At 39.5% G+C, this 24,237-nt stretch overlaps 1 protein-coding gene and 1 long non-coding RNA gene across 8 annotated transcripts in view; one reads left to right on the top strand and one right to left on the bottom strand.

Annotated features, from left to right (window-relative positions):
• The window catches only part of LOC130710162 (uncharacterized), a 31,237-nt gene extending 12,001 nt beyond the window's left edge, over positions 1–19,236 (bottom strand). Inside the window, exons 1-6 of one of the 5 annotated variants that reach the window (XR_009010313.1) lie at positions 18,954–19,236; positions 18,449–18,580; positions 6,146–6,223; positions 2,653–2,743; positions 1,934–2,003; positions 1,595–1,658 (exon numbers count right to left, since the gene is read on the bottom strand). This is a non-coding gene — a long non-coding RNA (uncharacterized LOC130710162). Of the gene's footprint in view, positions 1–1,594; positions 1,772–1,933; positions 2,004–2,652; positions 2,744–6,145; positions 6,224–18,448; positions 18,605–18,953 lie in introns of all 5 variants that reach the window. The other 4 variants (XR_009010316.1, XR_009010315.1, XR_009010312.1 and 1 more) reach the window with 4 other exon arrangements.
• A 2,429-nt stretch (positions 19,237–21,665) lies between these two features.
• Positions 21,666–23,002, top strand: LOC130713896 (uncharacterized). 3 transcript variants are annotated; one of them, XR_009011062.1, is made up of 3 exons: positions 21,666–21,945; positions 22,337–22,418; positions 22,765–23,002. XR_009011062.1 is itself a non-coding variant. In XM_057563722.1 (3 exons), the coding sequence occupies exons 1-3, from the start codon at positions 21,852–21,854 to the stop codon at positions 22,926–22,928; spliced, it is 330 nt and encodes a 109-aa protein (XP_057419705.1). In that variant the 5' UTR covers positions 21,671–21,851; the 3' UTR covers positions 22,929–23,002. The 3 variants fall into 3 exon arrangements, 2 of the variants coding, with proteins under 2 accessions (XP_057419705.1, XP_057419704.1); XM_057563722.1 differs by having other exon boundaries at positions 21,671–21,941; positions 22,343–22,418; XM_057563721.1 differs by having other exon boundaries at positions 21,672–21,941.
• The last annotated feature ends 1,235 nt before the right edge of the window (positions 23,003–24,237 follow it).

Below are 24,237 nucleotides of genomic sequence, written 5' to 3'. Positions count from 1 at the left end.
CAGAATCACAGTAAATGCTATATAACTTCAGCACATGATAAAGAGCTAAAAAACTGCTCACTAATTATTTTGATGTAGCAAGTCATCCTTCCTAAATAAAAAGGAAATGAGTTTTAACATCAAAAGGGAGAGGGAAAAATGAAGATTGAAAATGGTAGTGCACCTAGCCATTTTTATGACCCTGTACAGATTAAATGATCAAGTCATCTCGGTCATATTTTCACTTAAAACTGAATAGTAATGCTAATTATTTTTTTAACAAATTCACCACTATGACATTATTTGAATATGAACTGCTACATAACTGCTACATAATTATTTAATACAATTAAATTGCATAACTGATGAATTCCTCAATCAAATTCTATGGTAGTTTTAAATTTATTCAAGGCACTTTATTCTAATTCTTTAACTCCTATATAATTATTGAAGACAAATTTAATTTGGTAACTGATGTTATTCAAATGTAACGGAATTTGAAGTTGTATTAAAATTTGGCTTAATTGCAACTTTGGTCCCTGACGTTTACCAATTCCATAATTTTAGTCCTCCACCTAATTTAATTACACGGATGGTCCCTGACTTTGCTGCCCGTCCGCAATGTTGGTCCTGTCGTTTATTTGTTAACGGAGGAGGCTTACGTGGATGTCCAATTGGAGAGAGAAAAAAGGACTGAAGAGAGAGGGAAGCACGTGAGACCTGCAACGGTCATCTTCTACCCTCTTCCTCCTTAAAAAATAGAGCACCGTGAGGAAGATGTTTCGAAGCTTGAGATTTAGCGAAAAGGGAAGATTTAAAGAGTTTTGTACTTGAGGAAACTGGAAAGAGATAAGGAAAATAATTGGAATTTAAAGAGATATAGAGATAAGAAAAGTTGAAGAGTCAATAACAGAATCATCAGCAGCACAATAAAAAATTAAAATTTAAAGTGGTAAAGAGATAGACATGTAGGCTTCACTTTCAGAATCACAGTAAATGCTATATAACTTCAGCACATGATAAAGAGCTAAAAAACTGCTCACTAATTATTTTGATGTAGCAAGTCATCCTTCCTAAATAAAAAGGAAATGAGTTTTAACATCAAAAGGGAGAGGGAAAAATGAAGATTGAAAATGGTAGTGCACCTAGCCATTTTTATGACCCTGTACAGATTAAATGATCAAGTCATCTCGGTCATATTTTCACTTAAAACTGAATAGTAATGCTAATTATTTTTTTAACAAATTCACCACTATGACATTATTTGAATATGAACTTGATCACATGGATATAAGGAATTTGTGGAAACACTTCAACATTGTCTTTCTTAGGCAAAACACAAATTTAACACACCTATTACTTTTTAGTGCTCTAAATATCTAACATAAATCAGCCAGTTTTCAGCATTCCTTGGGTAACTAAAAGGGCCTTTCTCATGCCAGTCGACAGTGGAAGGACTATTCCCTTTGTAGTTAGCTTTTCCCCTAAATAAAATAACTTCAGTCACATTGCCGGCTTTACATTCAATCTGTGTGATCTTCCTTCTATTGTATACACGAAACTAAAGAATGCAAGCATTCCCTCAGTAGGAAAAATTTTGAGACAAAAATATCACCTGAAAATCTGGATTCGGCATTTGGAGCTCATTACTTTTCAATTTGGCCCCCATCAATTCATCACTGCAGAGTGAAAGAATCATAAGCCCAAAGCCGCTAATTATTAGAAAAAACAATACATGAAACTGCTTTTTTTAGAGACACACTCAACAAGTCGTGTCAGAAAGCCAATAAACCTGCACATAAAAATCATGTAGTAATGGTAGAAATTGAAGCAATAAAATTGGGGATCAGTTAAAAGGGGTGCAGATCAGTTAAAAGAACATGTCAAATCTTACTATAACCACATGAAGAAGGATCAGATCAGCATTAATTGGAGAAAAGGTTTAGTAGCTTACCACAAAGTTCCTCAAATTCAGTCTCTCAGAAGCAGAACTTCAATTTCCACCATAGGGCTGCGAAACGACGCTGGATGTAAAACGGCAAGGAAGAACAAACGTTAGAGAGATGAAGTGGCTCCAAGATAAAAACACACAGGTTCGAGATTTGAGTCGATAAAAAGGTGATGTCACTGATGTGCAGCATAGAAAGAATGAAAAAAACGCAGAGAAATAATATTATGAATGCTTATATAAAATCAATTAAATTGCCCTCCAAGTTGCCAAAATATGTATACAATTTTCCTCTCATTCTACACCAATTATTTAGGTGGAGCACAACAGCAAGAATGATTGACAGTGAGAGACAAAATAGCCAAATATAAAAGCTAAATTATAACACAATTAACAGGACATTATGGCATATAAAGTATGAACATGGCAGAGAAAAAATAAGAACTAATCGGGGAGAAGGAAGTATTGTAGTCAAAATTCAACACAGATGTTACATGTAGATGAGCTTCCACTGCACTGCTAAACACTCATTTTAAAATGTTATAAAACTATGAGATATGATGATAACTCAGCCACTAAAGACCGATTCTAAGCTAAATAGTTCACTAAAAGTAATGGGTGTGGATAATCGAATGAAGAAAGATGCTGACACCAAATTACAGTTCTTGTTTATCAAACTTTGAAATCAATTCAAGCAAGTAACCACTGTATGTAAAGTAACTCACCTCGCCTGCCTTCACTACTTAAGTTCCGAGGTGTATTCTGCGATTCTCTCCAATGTGTCATTGCTTCATCAGGCTAAGAAGCACGTAGAACCTGAAAAAATGGAGAACTAAGAAATGACAAAACACCCAAACCATAAGAAAGCTGGGGAAAAAGCAAGGACTGGAACTAACACTACTTTGCTCCCATGTAAAAAGTAAGGCAAAGACATCCATGCAGCCATAACTTAATATACATGGAAAATGGTAAAAGTAATCAGACTGGGAAAGCAATACCACATGATATCTCTCCCTTCCTAGTGGGTATCAAAATAGTTATCTCAAGGAATCATGGTCGTTCTGCTAACTATTAGCTCATAGTATAGTAACATCAAATAAGAGTTAAAGTAACATCAAAGAAGAGTTTCCAATTACAACAACAATAGATCAAATGGTAGGCTAATACGTAAAGGCTAATGCCAGCAAAATCAAGTATTCATCATAGGCACACTGCCTCACAAATAAAATGACGGAGAAGTCATCACATTAGAGGAGTTGCGATTCAGCTTGCTGCAATGAAACTTGATTCAGAAACACATCCTCGCAAGCATTAGCTTCAGCTTCGTAGCAATGTAAGAAGAACACAATATCGAACCGAAAAGGTTCCATTCCTGCAACAACATGAGCATTGGTTCTTCCTCATTCACAATTCGTGACTGATTCGGTGCACGAATTTTGGTTCCATCTTTCCTCTAGGTTACAGGGATTGTTCATGTAATGCTCCGGATCCATCACACCTGCTTCGTACCTCTCCTTGCTGAGCCTCTCGTGCACGAATTGATCCGTGAACGGAACATATTCAAATACTGATTAATGGGAGAGGCAATGGGGCTTTAGAGTATGAACACCTCGCCTGAAAGTCAGGATGCTGTAACACCCCGATTTCGGTGGCGTCACTTTAGTAACCAAAAGAAAATACTTTAAGCGGAAAAACGTGAATTATTTTTTTTCGACAAGATAACTAAAGACAGAAGGCAATAAAACTCCCCAACAAAAGATAAAAGGAACTACTATACAACTATATATACATGCCTCGCTAAACACTACCACGTCACGAGTAACCTCCAGTGACGGGTGACAGAAAAAGAGTAACGCCCGAAGGCAATATGTACAGTCCAAGATAAAGATACTGTGTCTGCAACACTAACTACAAAATCTGAGAGCAAGTTGGCCCAGCGGCCTAAGAGAAGACCCCCTAAATCCAACCAGCTCTCTGTGAACTCCATAGGAAACCACACAAAAGCTACCGGTAGGAAAACTACCCTGTCCCCAAAAACGGATACATGACGGTCAGAGCATCGACACTACTCCTACACTATCCCTACCCGAGGAGCCCACACTAGCACTCGATCCTACACGCTAGCGCGGTCGTCATCCGAATCTGCATCCAGGACGACTAGGTCGACGTACTCAACACTGCCCTCTCTGTCCACCCTAATGCGCTCCTGCACTGGACTCTCGGGCTCGGGGCCCGGAACGAGATCCGCGACGACAGCAGCAGCAGTAGACGGACTAGACTCCGTCGAAGCCCCACCTACTGGCACCTCCTCAGAGGGGTCCTCATCATCTGAAGGGGATGGTGGCGGTGGAGGTACTCCCAAGCCGGGTCCACAGTGTACTCCTGGAGGCAGGTTGAAGCTCACTATGTGCCTCCTCATCACTCCCTCCGTCAAGCGTCCAAATCGGTCGACACGGTCCTCCATGATCCGACCGGTGTAGGTCGCACGGTGGCCCTCGGGATCGACCACCCATGCACCTGGGTCGTCTTGATCAAGCATCTCGTACCTGGTCCCCCCCGACGGGCTGACCATGGTAAACCAATCCCTCATACTCATCTGACAAATGGCGTAGTCCGCCCAAACACACACAGCAGACGCGAGGGTCAACTCCAAAGAATTATATAATTAATAAAACCAGACATAATTATAGGATAATAAATACTCGCCTCTCAGGCTTATAAGTTTTGGGATAGCTTCCTAGGGTTGCATGTATCACAATGAATATAAAGAGCCATAAAAACAAGTAGCATGCCTCAAAAATAGGATAAACAGTTACCAATCACACTCAGCAACTAATTCAGCATGTATGTTGCATGAAATGCAATGCTGGGTAACAAAATGCATTCCGGAAGAAGGATGGACATCAACGAGGCGGCCCTAACACCAGCCACGGTGGGTACCTTCCTGCTCGCGTGTCTCTTACACCACACAAAAGTAGTCAGATCAGCAGTGAACCCGTAGGTCTGCCATTCCGTCTGCTACTGAGGACCACCGTAGTGTCCTAAATATGGAAATCCGGGTCTTATGACCATTTTGGAATCCACCGAGGTCCGGTATCACGCCGTGTATTAACCTCAAAATGAGTGCATGAATGCAAGTGATTAGCCACACAACGTCTCCGACCTCACCCGACACGTCGCCACGTGTTCTAGATAACTTAAAGTCTCTAAAAGAATACCCTAAGGTAAATGTCGATTCTGCGACAAAATACAATTAATCATAAACAAAAGAGTGCAACCACTCACGACAACTCTTCGAGTCATCAATGCTCTCACGAAGTCTCTCGCTTCTGTGGAGTCTCACACATTCACAAAGTCTCACGCTTCAGTGAAGTTTTATGCTTTCACAAGGTCTCACGCCTCAGTGAATTTACACACTTGCACGAAGTCTCACGCTTCAATGAAGTTTCATGCTGTTCACGAGGTCTCACGCCTCAGTGAAGATCCATGCTTTCCACAAGGTCTCACGCCTCAGTGGAGTATCACGCATTCACAAGGTCTCACACCTCCGTGAAGCTTCTCGGCTCATCCCTTGGATGGCTAAACAAACTGCTCCCAGAGCGAATGAGTATCAACATACCCAGAACTCGAAATCTTCTCAACACTTGGATCCGACGACACTTCTCGTTTTCCAAAACTAAACTTCAATCCAAAGCTTGCATCCGAGATTGTTATCTTTATTTAAAGGTTTAGAGGTTGTTTAATATCTTATGAATTTTCTTTATAAAAATAGCTCTTTTTAGTCTTATCGTATTCCCTATGAGTTTCAAAGTTCCCATAAACCCAAGTAATTCCCTGAGAAGGTCTCGATCCATTGGAGCATGACAAGGTCCGAACTCCGTTCGTCCTTTTAAAACTCTCTCAAAATCTCATAAAAATTCGGCATGACCTGCCCGTAAACCTCACTCTTCAGAATCTCAGGTACAAGTGAAATAGCATAAATAAAACAGCTCAGTCAAAAGCATAAACAGCATATTCCAACACATCCTAAGTTAACCATGTAGCACATAGCATGTGAATCATTTAGCACACAATAGCATGGCCTCAAGTACTCAACAAGGTCGGCCGAAGCCTCAGAGAACAATTCAGACATTTAGCAATTAAGTGCATAACACATAGATCAAGTCGAACTTGTCGACACCTAAAGCATTATCTAGTAATTCAGAGAGTAGCCCTCACCGGTGGGTCTTCCAGCTTCTTCCTCAAGATGTTCTCCAAACTCTTCTCCTTGATTTCTTGGAATCTCCTCAAACGAACCTTAAGCAAAAATCACAGAAATCAACACCAAGAGTCAGAAACTCAGCAATCAAAGAGTCCTAGGGTTACACAGTACACTACTACCTCCTTGGTACGACAATCTAACGCGTTAGGACAAGTTTTCGAAAAAATCGGATTCTCCTCCCCCCTTGATATAGCTCTCGGCCACTTTCCTTAATTGGGAGGGTCGATTTTTCTTCGATCAAACTTGGTTCCTAGGTTAACATAAGCCGTAACTAAGACGGTTCTAGGCTCGGAAAAATTTTCGGATCGAAAACTGATATAGGGGCAGTTTGGTCATTATTTTTAGCTCAGAATTTCAAAATTGGATTTTTGAAAAACAAATTGGATGGGGACGTCCACAACGACGTTTATGACGATAAATCCTACTAGCACTAAGCCAAGTCGATAGATTAGAGCGTAAAGGTTGCGACTTTGCCGAAAAATGGGTATTTAGGGTAGAAATTGATCCCGGCGGCATTTCGTCGACATTTGACAAAATCTAATCCGCAGAACACGCTCAGGAGCATGCAGGGAAGAAGTTTAGACGCTGAAATCAGCTGATTTGAACAGTTTTTCAAAAACCTCAAAATTTTGAACTCAGAAAGTCGCAGGAGAAATGGACAGAAACGACGATTCGAAGGAGAGTATAGATTACCTACCTCGAGGTCTTCGATTAGTGACGATCGGTGAAGCAAACGGGCAAGAAACGACGAAGATCCGGATCTCTCTCTCTCTCTAGGAACTCGCGGTTTTGGGGGTGGGGAAAATGGGTTTTTTCTCAAAAAATCTAATTTTCAAGCTATTTATAGGTTTTGGAAAAAAACGGAAAAATGATTTTTTTGCGATTCCGATTTTTCCTGCGCGTTCCTCTGCGCATTCTAAGATAGGTTCTGGCGACAGAATTCCAGAACTCAAAATAGGATTCTTGGAATTAAACCGAAAGATCCAAAATCGGCATAAGTCGGTGTAAGTCGGTTTATCCCGAAAAACTACTTTTTGCAGTGATCGTCGGATGAGAAAACTTCCTTCTGAAGAAAGATTAGGAATGATGAGAGAAGTAGGAGAACGCGGGTGGAATCTTCATTTGAGTTTCCGGATAGAAAAAGTCTTCATCGTCTGTCGATCTTAGGTTTTTCGAACTATCAGGGATTCCGTTTCGGCAAACTTCCGAGAATTGGAATTTGACGTTCGTACTTTCCAGGATTTCGCATCGAAATGGTTGTTTAAGGACGGAAAAGAGAAGTTCTAACATTTCTCTGAGGATTTTTGGAATTAGTTTCCATCGTGTCCTAAAGCGTAAATTAACTATTCACTAATACCTTCGACCTAGGATTAAGCGTATGTTAGTTGTGCTATAACTCTTTCGGTTTTTCGATACATTCTTGGACTTTTCCTGAACCTCTTTCCTTCCCAAATTTATCTTAATCAAATAACTCTTTTATTTTATTCACTTATCCAAAGCGTTAAAACTTGGGCCTTACAGATGCCACAGTCTTCTCTGCCTCGAGCTCCACCCAGTTCCTCTCACGATTTCCCCTCCGCTCCAGTCACCATTTTCGATCTCTCTCTTCCTCACGATCTCGCCCTCTCCTCTCCCACGATTTTTTTCGGTCTCGCTAGAACTCACTTCGATGTGGGTTTTCAATATCAATGAGCGTGACTCTTGGATTGGTGGGATTGGGAGAACGAAAACGGAAGAACGCCATAAAGGAGTGGAAAAATGAAAACTGAAGGGAGCTGTGAAATGGAAAACCAAACGTGCGAGGAATTTTGAAGTGAAAAAGAAAAAGAAATCCTATGGCTGAGATTGAACGCTACGGACGGCCAAGATTTGATCTCCAACTAATTATATTGAGATTTACTAAATTGTCCATGGAGAAATCCTAATTTATGTTCAATGATCTATTGAATTACACTTTTACCCTTAAGACGACAAAACTTTGCTTTTATATATAGTACTAGTACTTTTTACCCGTGCAACGCACGAGGACATTATTTTTTATTTTGTACTAAGTTTTTTAATGGTTTTTTTTTAAATTATTTATTTGTAAGTAAAAGAGAAAAAATAATTTTTTTTGTGTTAATTATATTTTTTTGTCGAATTGTTAATTTATGTTTTTGATTGTGTTTTTTTTTGTCGAAGGTTTTTTTATGAGTGTATTTGATTTTTTTATTTGTGTTATTTGTCCTTGTTTATCTAATTGAATAAATGATGAATGTGGTAATTCTCACCCACCATGTTAGATTGATTGATACAATCATAAGACCTAAAACATATTTTTTAAATGAGAATTCAATATTTTTTAAATAAAAAGTTAGTCAATAAAATATGTCTTTAAAATACTTGTGGGGAAATGTCATGTATTTTTTATTTGTTTATAGGAAGGTACACCGCGCGTCAGCTTTTAAATGCATTTGTGAGAAAAAAAACACGGAGAAGAAAGAAGTGAGAACAAACATATTGGAAAAAAAATAAAAGAAAAACCTATATTGACTCATGAAATTAATTTCCCAAATATAAAAAAAATTAATACAATTTAATAGTAAAATCATTTTGATTAATTAAAAAATTAAAACATATATTAATATATTGTTATATTGAAATTATTAGGAAATTATTTAATAACTCAAATTATTAGCATTTTGATGTTATGGTACTGAAACTAAAACCAACAATCAAAATAGCAAAAACTAATATAAATAGACTTAATGGGGGACTGAAGGAGGATAAAATTCAAGTTGAAAATATAAATAGAATCATTCTGCCTGGTTTTTTTTCCCACCTGTTAAGGTTTCAATTTTATTTTAATATAATTAATGGAGTTAAATATACTTTGATGGGGACTAAAGGAGTAATAAGTTTAAAATATAATACTTTTATGGTACATCAGAAAGATAAATTAAACCTTCTAGAGATTGAATCTCTAGACCAGCCCCTCCCATGTCCTCCAGCTCTTACCACTTGAGCTATATATCCTTCGAGGATAAATGCAAATACATTTAATTGTGTTAAATCATCCTGTCAGTTTCTATTTTTATTTCCACCTGTTAAGGTTTCAGTCTTCAGTTTCAATCTTGTTTTAACAGAATTAATTGTGTTAAATATGCTTACTTTTTCTTGGAACAACATTATCGTTGAAGTTTTTTTAATGGTTAAACCAAGTTAGTGGGGGATTTCAAGGAGTAAGAGCACTCAAGTTCAAAATAACGGTGTCAATAATTTTCAATCACTTATTTGTTATGATGTTTTGTGTGCTTTTAGATCTTGTTTTGTTACTTTGTATTGAGTTGAAGTACTCTTTATATTTCATTCAATATAATAAAATCTCATTGCCTATATGCGTGGGGGATTGTTCAAATTAACATTATTAACGGTGTAAATAACTTCCAATACTTATTAGCCAATAACCATTAGTTGGGGATTGAATAATTAATCACATTTAAGTTCCAAATAGAAAATAGGCTTAATGGTGTTAAATCATTTTGTCAGTCTATTTATATATTTTTTCGCCTATTAAGGTTTCATTCTATTAGTTTCGATTTTGTTTGAATAGAATAATTGTGTTAAATAGTCGTATTTTTTTTAATAATGCCACCGTTGAAGTTTTTTTAATGTCAATTAAAATTAGTATTATGAAACTTAATTGAATACATATAGTACATTAGAATGGCATCGATCATCTTTTTGGAAGCAGTTGAAACCTTTAATAAAAAGGAAAATTTGTTTAATTGATTTCTATCTTCCCTTGAAACAAAATTCTAAGGTCACTTGAAAAAATTAAAGGATTTATGATACTCATGTAATCAATAATATAATACAAAACTGCCAAAAAATTAGTGTACATAATTTATGAAGTGGGTTATAAATCTGAGATGCCAAATGTTAGTTTTCTAGTAATGCTTTGCTCTGCTGGATTACTCTCTGCAATAAGAGCATCTACATCTATCATACTCACTAAAATACCTATACTTCATTTTTTACAATTCCCCATACTGCCACATCATCTACACCACTTTACTAACTTTTTACTCCAACCCAACAACTCTTAAAAGTTTCTATAATGGATCTCACTAACAACATCACATTTGTATATTTTATTATTTATCTCTATTTTAATTAATTGTAAGTGCTTGTAATAAATACAAGCTCACTTTTCAAGTCTAGTGTAGAGTATCTATTCCCACATACTCATCTTTGCTATATTGGAATTGAATATGTACTCCAATGGTAATAGATACTCATATGAGTATGTATTTAACATTAGATACTACCATTGGAGATGCTCTAACTGGTTGAGATGAAGAGCCAAAAAAAGGCCCACAGCTGCATCAAAGGATGGAGCAGATGAGGATAGATTAAAGTAAATCACAAAGGGACATAGAAGTAGAAAATATCACTTTGTAAAGAGAGAGCTAATTGAATCGAGAGATAGGACCGCTTGTCTCTTTTAGAAACCCTTCAACCACAACGTTTGAACCACTTGCAAATTGTAAATATTTTCTTAGGTAATTTACCTATAATTTAAATTCAGGAACTCCTACTCTTAAGTCTTAACCTTTACAACAGTTTGAGAATGCTTAATATCAGCTATAGGCCTATAGCAACATCAAAGGGACCATGTATCGGCCTTTTCCACATTTCTCAGCTCACAAAGAGGGAATGAGAAGTTTGGCACCAAATGACATAACCTTAATTCCTCCCATAAATTGACATCATTTTTTATCCAAAGTTTCCTAGTGAAATCTTCAATTAGCTTGCTTTCTTTCAAAGAAATTACTGAAAGATCATCATGGCTAAAAGTCTTGGTCAAAAGTGTTATCAAACCCGGGGAGTAGTGTATAGTGGTCGATGAAACGTTAGCAACATATTATCTTACCTGATAAGGATTATACTGCATTCTTGCATCATGGGCATCTATCTATCTTGAGGTCTATTAAAGGAAACACCTAGAGGATAACTTGTATTTACTGGCCCTTGCATATTAGGATAACTACTATGACTCTTTGTATTAGCAAATTCATCTTTCTGATGCATCATTCCACGCAAATTAAAACTATATCAGTAAAGAGTATAAGCAAGCACAATAAATATCACCCACGCAAGCAAAAAGAGGGGAGAATGATAAAATCTCTAGCACCAGAATCACAAATTGCACATAGGAAAATCAACTACCGCAGTAGACCTAAGTCAATGGTGGAAAGCAAACTAAGGCAGAGCTATAGGAGGTGATAAAAATAAATTCAGCTAAAGGGTCATTTAATAGGCAGCAAATATTAATTGTAAAGCTAATGTGAGCCTAAATTCTTACACATTAGGCCTGAACTACTGCAGAAGAATCTTATCTTCCACAACAAATTAAATTAATCTTCAATTGTTACCTTCGATCAATTCACTACACTATCTCAAATTTCATATTACATTTATAATCTTAAACAGACAACTAAAGAGTGAACGTTATAAATTTCTAATAAACAATCTCATTAATTTTTCAGTTACTAAAATAAAATAATAAATTGACATTTCAATAAGAATAAGAAGAGGTTGGTGATGACTCAACAGAAACTTATGAGGTTAGAAAAGAAAACTTGCATGCAACCATTGAACAGACTGCCACTGAGTCGGGCACCTACATTGAATTTGATATTTGTTTGAGACAACCCTCTATATTGTCAGTACATACTGAAAATTTTCAAAGACATAAAAATAAATTGCTAATGAAGTTTATTCTGAGGAAAAAATAAAATCAAAGGTTTAAACATGTACAATCCACTCTCGTCTCTAATATTTGGAAGGGAAAAGGGAATTCTGAAAATAAAAGATTAGCAAATATGGATTTGCTTGACAAAAGGGGAAGAATATTTAATCCAAAAACTACCTTCAATGCCATCAGTCCATTTATTGTCATCAATGGTAATACCCAGAGCTACCAAATTGGATGACTCTTTCTCTAGAAAACTTTGAGGAGAAGCAAAAACACAGCGCCAGAATGTCCCATCTGGGAGTGATCAGAAATCTGGATAAAAGATTGGGAGTAAAGCTGGACTGGGCGAGACCCCAGGGTCCCTCGCCCAGGAGCGCTGGCCTAAGGCGAAGAGCGGACCAGGAACTTTGGCCTTCATCCCGGAGGCCCAACTGGCCCATTAGAATGATTTAGAGGCGCTAAGCCCTACTCCCCCAACTATAAATAGGGGAGGGAAACCAATTGTAAGGGACTCTTAGCTCATTTGAGAAATAACAAACTTTAAATTCAGTTACACTCTCTCTCTCTCTAAGCGGTTACGCTCTCATTCTCTCTAGGACTCTCGCATCACGTTCCTTACACCTTAGGTACTATACCTCATCTCAATGTTCTTGATGGAACATTTGGCGCCGTCTGTGGGGAACGGTAGATTTTGATTCCCGGACTACGTGGATCGCAATTGGATTTAGAGAAGTTCGATTCTCTGTGTGAATTTTCTTCAGTTTTCAGTTTTTCGCTTGAAGTTCTCCGGTTCACTAACCAAGATCGATGGAGACACGTCGTCGATGACGCGATGAAGATCAGGAGTGGCGGCGTGGTTCGCCTCCACGTCGCGTGAGAGGCAGGCCGCGACGCGAGCAAGTTTGCCGTGAAGAAACCGATCAGTTAACTCCTCCTCCTCCACCACCACCCCCACCTCCTTCTCCAACGCCTCTGTTACCTTCTCCGCCAACTTCGACGGAGCAGCAGAGATCACCAGCGCACTCACTCGGAGCTTCGGGAGAGGGGACTCCGGCACCTCAGGCACCGATCTCCGACCAAGATTGGAGGCGCTTGATCCGTAGTGTTGACGATATACGGCAACGAAACGATTATTTACAAGAACAGCAAGAATATTATCGTTCCGAGCAGCAGGATGAAGGGGAGCGCGAAGCGGAGGCCGTAGCTGAATTCGAGCCGTTCTCAGCGGCAGTGAGGGAGGTCGCTATACCAGACAACATGAAGAATATTGTCCTTGAAACCTATAGCGGGAAAGCTGATCCCATGGAGCACCTGTTATATTTCAATACAAAGATGGTGATCAGTGCCGCTTCCGACACTGTGAAGTGCAGGATGTTTCCAGCTACGTTCAAAGGCACAGCCATGGCGTGGTTTACCACGCTACCCCGAGGATCCATCACTAATTTCCGTGACTTCTCATCAAAATTCCTTGTCCAGTTTTCCGCCAGTAAAACCAAGCAAGTGACAATCGAGGATCTCTACAACGTCCGCCAATCCGAGGGCGAGACTCAGAAGCAGTACATAAAACGATTCAGCGCGGCATCAGTAAAAATTGAGGAGTCAGAGCCGCACGCCTGTGCGCGTGCCTTCAAGAACGGGTTGCAACCGGGGAAGCTGAATAGCAAGTTGAGCCGCAAGCCGGCTCGGTCCATGGCGGAGATCCATTCTGGACGAGGAGGATGATGCTTTCAAGCGAAGGCGAGCGAAAAAGGAGAAAGACGGCGAACAGGGGGACGCTTCGCTAGAAGAGAAACGGAGTAAGGAAAGAGGAGAGGGCAGCAAAAAGCGAGACAGGAAGGTGAGGACCGGAGAGAAGGTTGCGAAGGAGCCATTGTACCCCAAGAGAGAAAATTTCGAGCGCCGCAGACCGTGACATCAAGCTGACCCTCGCCGGCGAGAAGAGTCAGGGAGGAGTCTAAATGCACATTTGATGGAGTTGCTTCGAGAGGTCAAGGCAACCCACGCGGTTGAGGAAGGCGAGAAAGAGGCCGACCCGCCCCGAGCGGCGTTGGATAAAACGAAGTGGTGCGAGTATCACCGCTCGGCGGGCCACGACACGGGAGACTGCTTTACCCTGAAGAACGAGATTGAGAGGCTCATTCGAGCGGGACGATCGCAGATGAACGACCTTGGCGATCGATGGAATGGAGAACGACAGCAAGGGAACCGGTACAAAGGAGGCCGTCAGCAGGATAACCGCAGGCAAGACGACCGCCGACGTATGCCAACCGCTGACAAAAAGGAAACACTGGCAACAAGGAAGAAGGAGGCAGAAGAAACCTTTAATAAAGACCTTGAGCCGTCAGTTGGGACAATAAACACAATCGCGGGTGGCTTCGGCGGGGGCGGAGACACAGCGTCGGCAAGGCGAAGGCACGTGAGAGCAGTGACATCAGTGCAACAGTATGAAACTCCATTCGGTTTCCAGCATCCAGATATTGTGATATCGTCGGCAGATTTCGAAGGGATCAAGACACACAAAGACGATCCCGTGGTTGTAATGATAAGGATTAACAGTTTTAATGTGCGGCGGGTTCTTTTGGACCAAGGAAGCTCCGCTGACATCATCTACGGCGATGCCTTTGATCAATTGGGATTGACGGAAAAGTATTTGATGCCCTATACAGGAACGCTGGTAGGCTTCTCGGGCGAGCAAGTCTGGGTACGCGGATATGTAGATCTGGACACAGTCTTTGGTATTGACGATAACGCCAAGCTACTCCGCGTAAGGTATCTTGTGTTGCAGGTTGTGGCATCCTACAACGTCATCATTGGAAGGAACACACTCAATCGCCTCTGTGCAGTAATTTCGACGGCACACCTGGCGGTGAAATATCCGCTGATGAGTGGAAGAGTGGGAAAGATTGTAGTTGATCAAAGGAGGGCGAGAGAATGTTACAACAATTGTCTCAGCCTGTATGGAAAGAAAGGAGCTGGCGAGGGACACAGGGGTCATGAGGTTGAGGTCATCCAAGGTAATCAAGGCAGGCAATGGGGATCGAAGCGGGGGGTTGACAGGAAGATAGCAAGATCAGGGAGCAACAAAGGACAGGTCAGGATAGATGGCAGGACGGGCAGGGATGGACAGTTCACGGACGCTCATGTAGAGGAGCGTTGGGCAAGTGTGATCGCAGATTTAAAGGCGTATAAATTCAGCAGGGGGTGTTGGCGATCGAGCTCAGGCTCACGGTTAGTCAAGAAAGACGCTTAGAGAAGCTGGTAGAGGACAACTTTGACCTCTTCAGCTGGAGCTCAAAGGACCCAGAACTCTTGGAACTGCCGATGTTCAGGAAACCGAATCTCTCGAATTCAGGGCGAGATGAGCAAAAGGGAAAAGGAATCACGATTCAAGGAATGGATCAGCGAATCGTCCAGCAGGGCAGCGGCGAGAAAATAGATAACAAGGCGTGCGAGCGGTCTAAGGACAAGAAGAAGGCGAGGAAAATGAGTCCAGTGAATCGTCGCCCGGGTAAAGCAAAAAGATAGACAAACTATTGGAAGCTTGTGGGTTCGGTAGTTTTCAAGCCAGGAACGTCCAAGCGTTACAAGCAGAAGGGCAAGATAGGAGAAGTTCATCATTGTCATGAGGCGGGCATGAAAGGAAGCCAGCCCAAAAATAATGATGAGTGGATAGCGAGCACGTCGGGCTCGAATGATGTGGTGATGGGGATGATACTTTGACCCAAGCGGCTGGAAGCGGAAGCGTGTGGAAAGCAGGGCCGAGGACGCAGAAAAGGAAGCAGGAACGAGGACACAGCAACAAAACCAAAAATTAGGACCAAAAATAAATATGCACTCTTTTTCTCCGCCACGAGAGTTTTTTAATGAGGCATCCCTCCCATGTAAATTATTTTACAAATCAAATACAAAAGGATATTCTCAAGTAATACTCCTAGCTGGACTACAAAAAGACGGTCGCTCGGTGGGAAAAATTCCCCGAAGGTGGCGATCCCAGCATGACCTTGATGTCTGGGGATCGCTCCGGGAAAGTCCGACGCGAACCGCTTCTACCCAGATAGCAACTCAACTAACATGTCACGTTCGCCCGGTGGGAAAAATTCCCTGAAGGTGGCAATCCCAACACGACCTTGATGTCTGGGGATTGCTCCGGAAAGTCTGGCGCGAATCGCTGACCTCTCGTTGGCGATGTGTGCGGATAAGCTCCTTGTCCAAGGGCAAGCAGTTTATCCCAAAAGTCTCCCCGAAATATGGGCAAACGAGACCTCCCTGAAATATGGGCGAGAACAAAAACTAGGCATAAGTCTAGGTAAACCTATATGGCCATTGGGTCCCTAGCAACTGTAAGCCCTCACCGGGATAAAACCGGCGAGGCCGCACCTGCTCTTACGGGAAATATTGGTGTGAAGAAGAAAGCCTCGGTCCAAGGCTGAGCTAAAGTCCTGATTTCGCTAGCACACATTCAAAATCTCTACACGAGCACAAAATGCAAAGCCCGAAGGGCACAAGGGCACGAACAAGGAGAGAAATGGACAAACAAAATCGCAGCAAATTTTCATTAAATAACATGGGGTGATATTAATTACAAAAAAAAGGTAAGAGAAAAATCAATACAATATTCACAATACATTAACGTCTTCTGCTTCCCCTGCGTTTTCAGCGGCCGCAAAATATTCAGCATTGAAGCCCGGGGGATCGTCTGAGCCGACCAATCCCTGGGGGGTGACCTTCTTGAAAGCTCCCGTCCCACTGAGGTCAATCCCCTCATAAAGATATTGAACTTGAGCTTTGGCGAGGAAGAAACCGCGACCACGCTCTTCCACGGCCTCAGCAGCAGCCTTGGCTGCCAGCCTTGCCCGGAGAGTTCTGACCTCAGAATCCGCACGGTATTCCGCGTCCGCAACAGCTTTGGTCTTTGTTTCTAATTCAGATCTCACCTCGGAGAGAGACTCGTTCGTCGACCCCAACTCACTTTGAAGGAATGCGATCTCTTTGTCCTTGACAAGGCAGGCAGTCCTGCCCGCAGCAATCGCCTCAGCCTTTACCTTCAATTCCTGCTGCAAATCGTCCCGCTCGCCCTCCAGCTCCTCCGTTCTCCCTTCACAAGCGGACAAGTCCTCCTCGCGACAGCTCATCTCGATACCCAAATTGTTCAGTTTACTCATTTGGGCCGCTACCTGGGTCAGCAACTTGTCACGTTCGCCATGCGCTTTGGGGGGAGGGTTAACCGGAGAAGAAGATGTGGGAGCGGCGCTGCGGGATCGAGAGGAACCTTTGGTGCAGCGTTGGGGAGTCATTTTTGCTAGGAAGAAGGATAAGGATGGGAAAGGAAGAGGGTGCTAGTTTGTCAATTTCAGCAGATTGTGGGAATTTCAGAAGTGGTGAATGAGTGAGGGAAGGAGATTTTAAAAGTTGGGATAAGCAGCGGTTGGGAAATTGTGCCTCATCATGGCAAAGGTGGAATGATCACTCAAGGGAGTGTGGCGCGGATTTCGGGACACGAAGGCAGCATATTAAATGAAAAGTTACAACGGTTGAAGCTTATTGGTTTGAATTCAAATTGCCAGGCTTTACTATGATTCGAGGGACGTTTCAAAGGTAGTGGTTGAGATTCCACGGATTTGCTGACCTTTGCACGACCTCGGGGCGCAACGCGTGGCGCAAGCCTGACACATGTTAGAAAATCACGATTCAGGGCACGTGCGTAACTATGGCGGGGAGAGCAGATCCAGTATCATCGCCACAAGCTTGCTTGTGGACTCAAGCCGCCAAGGGAGCGTGACGGGGCGTTCAAAACTTTAAATTTTTAAGCTTTAAATTACCAAGCCATGCTGGCAATTGCTCTTCATTTCCGTACCTTATGTTTAGCATTAGTTAGTTTCTTACGTATATCGCCTCGTCTCTTTTGTTTAAAGACACACTTAGCTCCCATGCTTCAAGCTCGGTGTCTTGTGGACTTGTGGACTGGGCGAGACCCCAGGGTCTCTCGCCCAGGAGCGCTGGCCTAAGGCGAAGAGCGGACCAGGAACTTGGGCCTTCATCCCGGAGGCCCAACTGGCCCATTAGAATGATTTAGAGGCGCTAAGCCCAACTCCCCCAACTATAAATAGGGGAGGGAAACCAATTGTAAGGGACTCTTAGCTCATTTGAGAAATAACAAACTTGAAATTCAGTTACACTCTCTCTCTAAGCGGTTACGCCCTCATTCTCTCTAGGAATCTCACATCACGTTCCTTACACCTTAGCTACTATACCTCATCTCAATGTTCATGATGGAACAAAACCAATTAGAAAGACGGGAAAAAAACTCTTGAAGACTCTTTTGCTTGGGGTGATGTCTCAGATTTTATCAAATAATGAAGCCATGAAGGGAAGGTTGCAAAGAACACATTTTCAATAGAAATAAATTGGGGAAAAGAACATATTGAAAGTAACAAAAGAAAGTGAAGAACATAAAAGGGGGAAGACAATTTATAGCACCCGAGCAAAGGGAAGATAAAATTAAAAGGTCATTACTTCTCACCTGTAACCAACATCCAGATGAAAGAAGAGTTCAAGAAGCTTTTTATCGAACCCGAGATACACATATATTTTTTTTACGCACAACAGTACACAACCACAATAGGAATGGCCTCCTTATTGAAAATCTTGAACCCTACATCGAGCAAATGGAAGACAACTGTAGTTGAGTTATAATTTCATAACACTAATAAAGGAATCAAAAGATTTTAACAGATGACGATCACTAAATCAGAGCGAAGTCCTCTATGTCTGAGGCATCCTCATCCTCCTGGATAATCATCTATCTATGAGTATGTAACCATCATTAGAAGTTAGAACCAACAATAGAAAACTCACTCAATTCTCATAAACTATCCTCCCTTTATTCCACTTTCTATCTAATTCTAACATCACAAACATTTCAAACTAAACAAATAACAAAGCAGCAGAAATTCATGAAAAAATATGAAAAATTGAATAGTAATTGTGAAAGGAAGGAAAAAAAATATGAAGGGGAAATATCTCACCTCCATGGTCAGCATTAAGATGAAAGGAAGAAGAAAAGCGATTGTGTAGATGACCATCGCTCTTTAACAGCCACCGACCTCTGCTAATCGCTACCATCGTCTATTGTGGCAGCTGCAGGGTGATGTTAACTTCGTGCTTCACGTAATATATTGCTTGCTCATTGAAGATGATGTGAAGTAAATCCAAAGGGGTAGCCATTCATAGTCAGAAGAGAGATGGAAAAGCTGAGGAGAAAATGGGGGTGAATGATGTAACGGCAGTGTGAGAGAAACCCAAGCGATGCAGCACTCATATGGAGGGTTTCGAATCAACGGCCAAAATTGAAATAAAAGGACGGCTAAGATTTAATCCATGATTAATACTTATAGTTACAAAATTACCCATGAAGAAAATCTGGTTCATGTATAATGTTTTATTAAATTACAGTTTTACCCTCAAGCCTGCACAAACTCTCCCTTTATAGATAGATAGATAGATAGCCTTATACCAACAAACTCAAATTTAGAACATATTGTATAATCTTAGGATTGCAACTTTATCATTGAAAAGTAAATTTATAGCACTTTCACAAAAAGAAAAAACTTATAGCAGAATAATATGATGCAAAATGACTACTTATTCATTTATTTAGTTTATTTTATTTAATTAAATTCGCAATTTAGAAAGATGAGTTTTCTGAGTTTAGTAGGAAAAATAATAAATGGATGGAAAACAAAGGCATTAGATTTAGATGGACAACACAAAGCCATTGAAGCGGAAAGGTCTATGGTTTATAGACAACTGGGAGTAACTCCCCAACATGGTCAATTAGAAGTTTGTAAAACAGTCTTTCATTTCTATCCTGCAACCCAGCAAATAGCATAAGGGAAAACATTAGAATCCAATCCCAAATAGCAAATCATAAAGAAACTTCCCACAATATATGATTGTATCGTGAAGATGCCATTTGAAGTTCAAAACAAAGTCATGTCTAAAACAAAACAATGTACAAAGTCATGTCTAAAATTTCAGGGAACCTAAAATCTTTCAGAGATGCCCATGCTGATGAAGAAGTTTTGGGGTCATTAAATAAATTTGTAATTTGGAAGAGAGATTTGAGGGAAGAAAAAAATCTGATTGCTGATTTGGGGAGAATTTGAATTCAAATCATATTTGGTATAATTGATTTGCGTTAACAAATTTGGTGCAGAATTAATCAACATAAAGTAAAAGCCGTTATTTTTTTGTTGAATAGGTCAAAGCCATTATGTGATAGAGTAAGAATGAGAATAATACGGGAAGAAAAAATTGCAAGCATGTAGCGCTACCTATTCTCTATGGTAACTATTTCATTTCTTTTTTAGCTAGGTTTTGATAGCTTTCTTCTCATTATATAGCTCATAGCTAGTTGTTCTTTCTTGATAGGAAATGTCTTCCCATTTACAATGGGAATGGATGCTTACGTTTACCTCATTGTAAGCCTTATATCGATCGGGGCAGCAGTTAAGGTTTCAGATGCATCATCAGTAAGACATTACGAGGAAGAACGTATTGTTAAGGCTCTGAAAAAGCACGGGTTCTATTACTGCATGAATGTGGTAATAATACTAATATTGCATTATTGTCGTGGGCAAATGGAAATGGAGTTTGCGAGAACCTGCTTAAAGATTATTAACAGCTCCCTCATATATGGTGCATTTATTATCCTGAAGGAATTGGGATTAAGTGATTGTCTGACACATCCAAACCGTTTTCGCGGAGGTGTCAGCCTTTTATGCATCATTGTGGCGGTTGTATGCGTATCTCTTTTTTATGTTGGAAACTATCTTTGATTTTGCTAGTTTGTAGTAGGAGCTTGTTATTTGCTGAATGGGTAATTTTATCAGATGCTTAAGTATTTTTTTCTAATATTTTGAGTTAGTTCCTATTTAAAGAGGCTTTATATTTTATTGAATAAACAAGTTAATTATCCTCATCAATTTTCAGTTTTCCTTGCTCTTGCTCCCCCCTCTTTAACGTCAACATCCAAAATCTTTATAAGATGTCCCTTGCACGATGATTTTTCTTGTGATTCTTGTATAATAATTCTCTTCCTATTGCACTTGACCCACTTTTGGAACTCACGTTAGAGGATTGGCTTTAAAAAGAAACAACTATGTTTATTAAATTGGAAAAATAACTTAGGTTTATCTCTCCCCTGTTTTAGTTTTCAGGTTTGACATTGTGAATAGGTCAAATTCTACAAGTCTATACCTTTGATTTGTTCAATTGATTCCTTAGGTGGGGGAGTGAACTCAGCTTAGATGGTGACCTCCAATCCTCCGTAATAAATAAGAAGAATTTCTTCCCTTTCTTAAGGGTCTCAGTTGGAAACTATGAAATTATGATAGTTTTATTTAACAAATGTTCTTTTTAGGGTTCGAACTTGTGTTTCATCCTTACTTATAAGAATATGACTTGTCAACCACTTAACCAACATTGTGAAGTATTTCATTTGAAAATCTCAATCAAGTATAACTTTCTCTCTACGAGTTTTTAATTAGATTCTCTAGGATAACAAGTATTTAAAGACTTTCATTAATTGCCTATAGTTTAATTAACTTATCTAAATGTCATCATTTAAAATTAATCATCAAACAATTTTTTGTTAGAGGACTGAGTACCTAACAGTCTGCTAGTTGAATTTCGTAGCTGGAATGTACCAAACCTTGAAATTAAAGCCAATCTCTCATCTCTGCATATCATGTGACGTGAAGAATTTAAACTACATCAATTTGAAAATTCTTTATCCAAACATGAGAATATGAGAAGAAATTTGTTGGTGGATAAAAGAAAAGATAAAGTTTGCTTGCAGTTTGCATTTTGAATATATAAAACCATAACAAGGAGAGAAGAAACAGAGCTTGGTTAAAATTCATATGGCCATTAACGAAACAGAGATTAGCATGAAGCCCGATGAAAATGAATACCGTTCTCTTCTGTACATGGCGAACTTGACACTCCCCTTGGTAGGTTAGCTTTTATCTGAGATTCATCCTCAATCTAATCCAAATCTGAATCTCTATTTTGTCTTTTGATCAATTGCACTTTTGGATCAACTTCTTTTTTCCTCAGAATTGAGAAGAAAACTTTGAAACTCAAAAAACTTCTTCTCAGAATTGATGCTATAGTAGAAAGATTTCGAAAAAAGTGCTTGATTGATTTTTTTATTTTTCTTTAATCTTTTTTTCCCTAGCTACTTCCTTCCTTTGATCCTTGCAGCTAGTGAAACTAGTTTTTGAGAAAACATGCAAACAAACAATTGTTGTTGTTCATGAATCATGATGGATTTCATGTGTAAAATATCATGAATTAGATAATTGTATGAAGCTCAATACTTTATTTTGTAATGCTTGGTAATTAGTTTCAGGTTGTGGTGATAACAGCAAATATGGAATGTAATGGTTGTAGGGGCAGAGTTTCCAGAGTTGTCTCAAAAATGACTGGTGAACCTCTCAACTTTGCTTTCTCCTTTATTTAGAAAATTTGATAAATTCAAAGATGAATTCAAATGGTAGAACTAAGTTAAACTGTTCTCTCGGAATATGAATATGATGAATGAAAGATAAAACAGTGAAATTGGAAATTGACAAGATGAACTCAATAACAGAAATTGGCAAATCAGTAAAATGATTCATGTGAAAGATTATATTATAGTCTTTTTTGCTCTCATTATGCTCGTTTAATTTCAGTAAGTGACTCACAGTTTACCAAAGAGGTTTATATCTGTTAAAGACAACAAAATTCAGTAATTAACTTATCCTCACATTGTAAAACCACATTAATATGCAGGGTTGACAGAATACACAATAGATGTGTCCAAGAAAGAAGTAACTCTTAAGGGAGATTTCATAGCACATTGCAACTTCAAGGATGAAAACCTTAGAAGCATCACCCTGAAGAGCGCTACCATTCGACTAAAGTCCATGTTTTCATGTTTAAATAATTTTGATTAGCACTAGTGTAACAGAAAGTTAATGTATCTACAAAGATTGAAATACAAAGATCGCTTTATTCTTTCCCTCTTTTATTTTTGGTTACAAAAGAAATATAGACAAAAACTAACTACTACAAAGCCAAGGTAAAAAAGCAGGGGAAAAGGGCAAATCACACTTGTTCAAAACTTTAAGGTATTTAGTGTATGAGTCATCTCACTTATAAAGTGTTCAACTGTCTCCTAATCTTCTAATGTGAGATTTCTTATTCACACTTGACATCCCAACACTTCATCTTCTCTAGAACTTATGCCAAATCAAGTTCTTCCACATATACGAGCCTCTATTCGCTCCAGGAAAAGGAGAACCCAACCTGTAATTGTTATATTTGGCCCAAAGAATATTAGACCATAAACAGACTTTCTTAGAAATGAAGTTCCAAACTTGTTTACCTAATAAAGTTTTTTTTAATCAGCTTCTATTTCATTAGAATCAATTCTGAAATCCATAAGTTTCTTACATAAGCTTTTCTCCATAATTAATTATGTCGTTAGAATCAAGTTTAGAAGAAATTTGATAAACTTAGTTTTTCTCAGAATCAATTATGGAATCTAGAAGCTATTGTAACTGGGTTGATGTCGGAAATAGTGAAGGAGGGAGCTGATATATGTGCCAGTGAGAAATGATATATGAGAATGGTCTCGGGACGACGAAGTTTAGAACTAGAAAGACTTAATCGTTCAGGATTGTAAAAAGAACTATTGATATTTACGAACGATGTCTAGTTCTAAAAACCTTAAGTTACATATGTTATAGAAGTATTGAGATTGTTAGTGACATTACATGAGGTGTGGAAGGAAAAAAAATCTAAATGCTTTCCGCTTGTGGAGATGCTAGGAGTCAACGTCACCTCCACGGCCACGGGTGATGTACATTGAGTCCGTTTTTTATTAACTAATATGGCCTTAAAAAGTTTAAGTTTAACCTTTTAATTAAACAGATCAGGTTAGGTCATTGACAGGTCAGACCGCAGGCCCCTGACGAGCGCATTACTTACTTGCATCCCTAAGCCCAGGTGAATAGGGTGAATGATGTATTCTTTTAATTACATCCTCTAAACTATTTAATTATCTTGTGACGTACAAGAGGTTTCGGATCTAAACATACAAACCTACAAATTTGAAAAAGTTGGCTCTTGAAAAAAAGTATATTACTACAAACGTTTTTAAAACACAATTGAAAGATAAATGCAGCGTCAAAGTCTCAAGGATATGGATAAATGATGAATCTTCAATATTTTTTTCCATGGCTCTCGAGTATCTAGCTAGCT

The sequence above is a fragment of the Lotus japonicus genome, chromosome 4 (assembly GCF_012489685.1).
Source record: "Lotus japonicus ecotype B-129 chromosome 4, LjGifu_v1.2".
NCBI lineage: Eukaryota > Viridiplantae > Streptophyta > Magnoliopsida > Fabales > Fabaceae > Lotus > Lotus japonicus.
The sequence above is the reverse complement of the archived record's forward strand: the minus strand, read 5'-3'. Positions and strand labels throughout refer to the sequence as shown.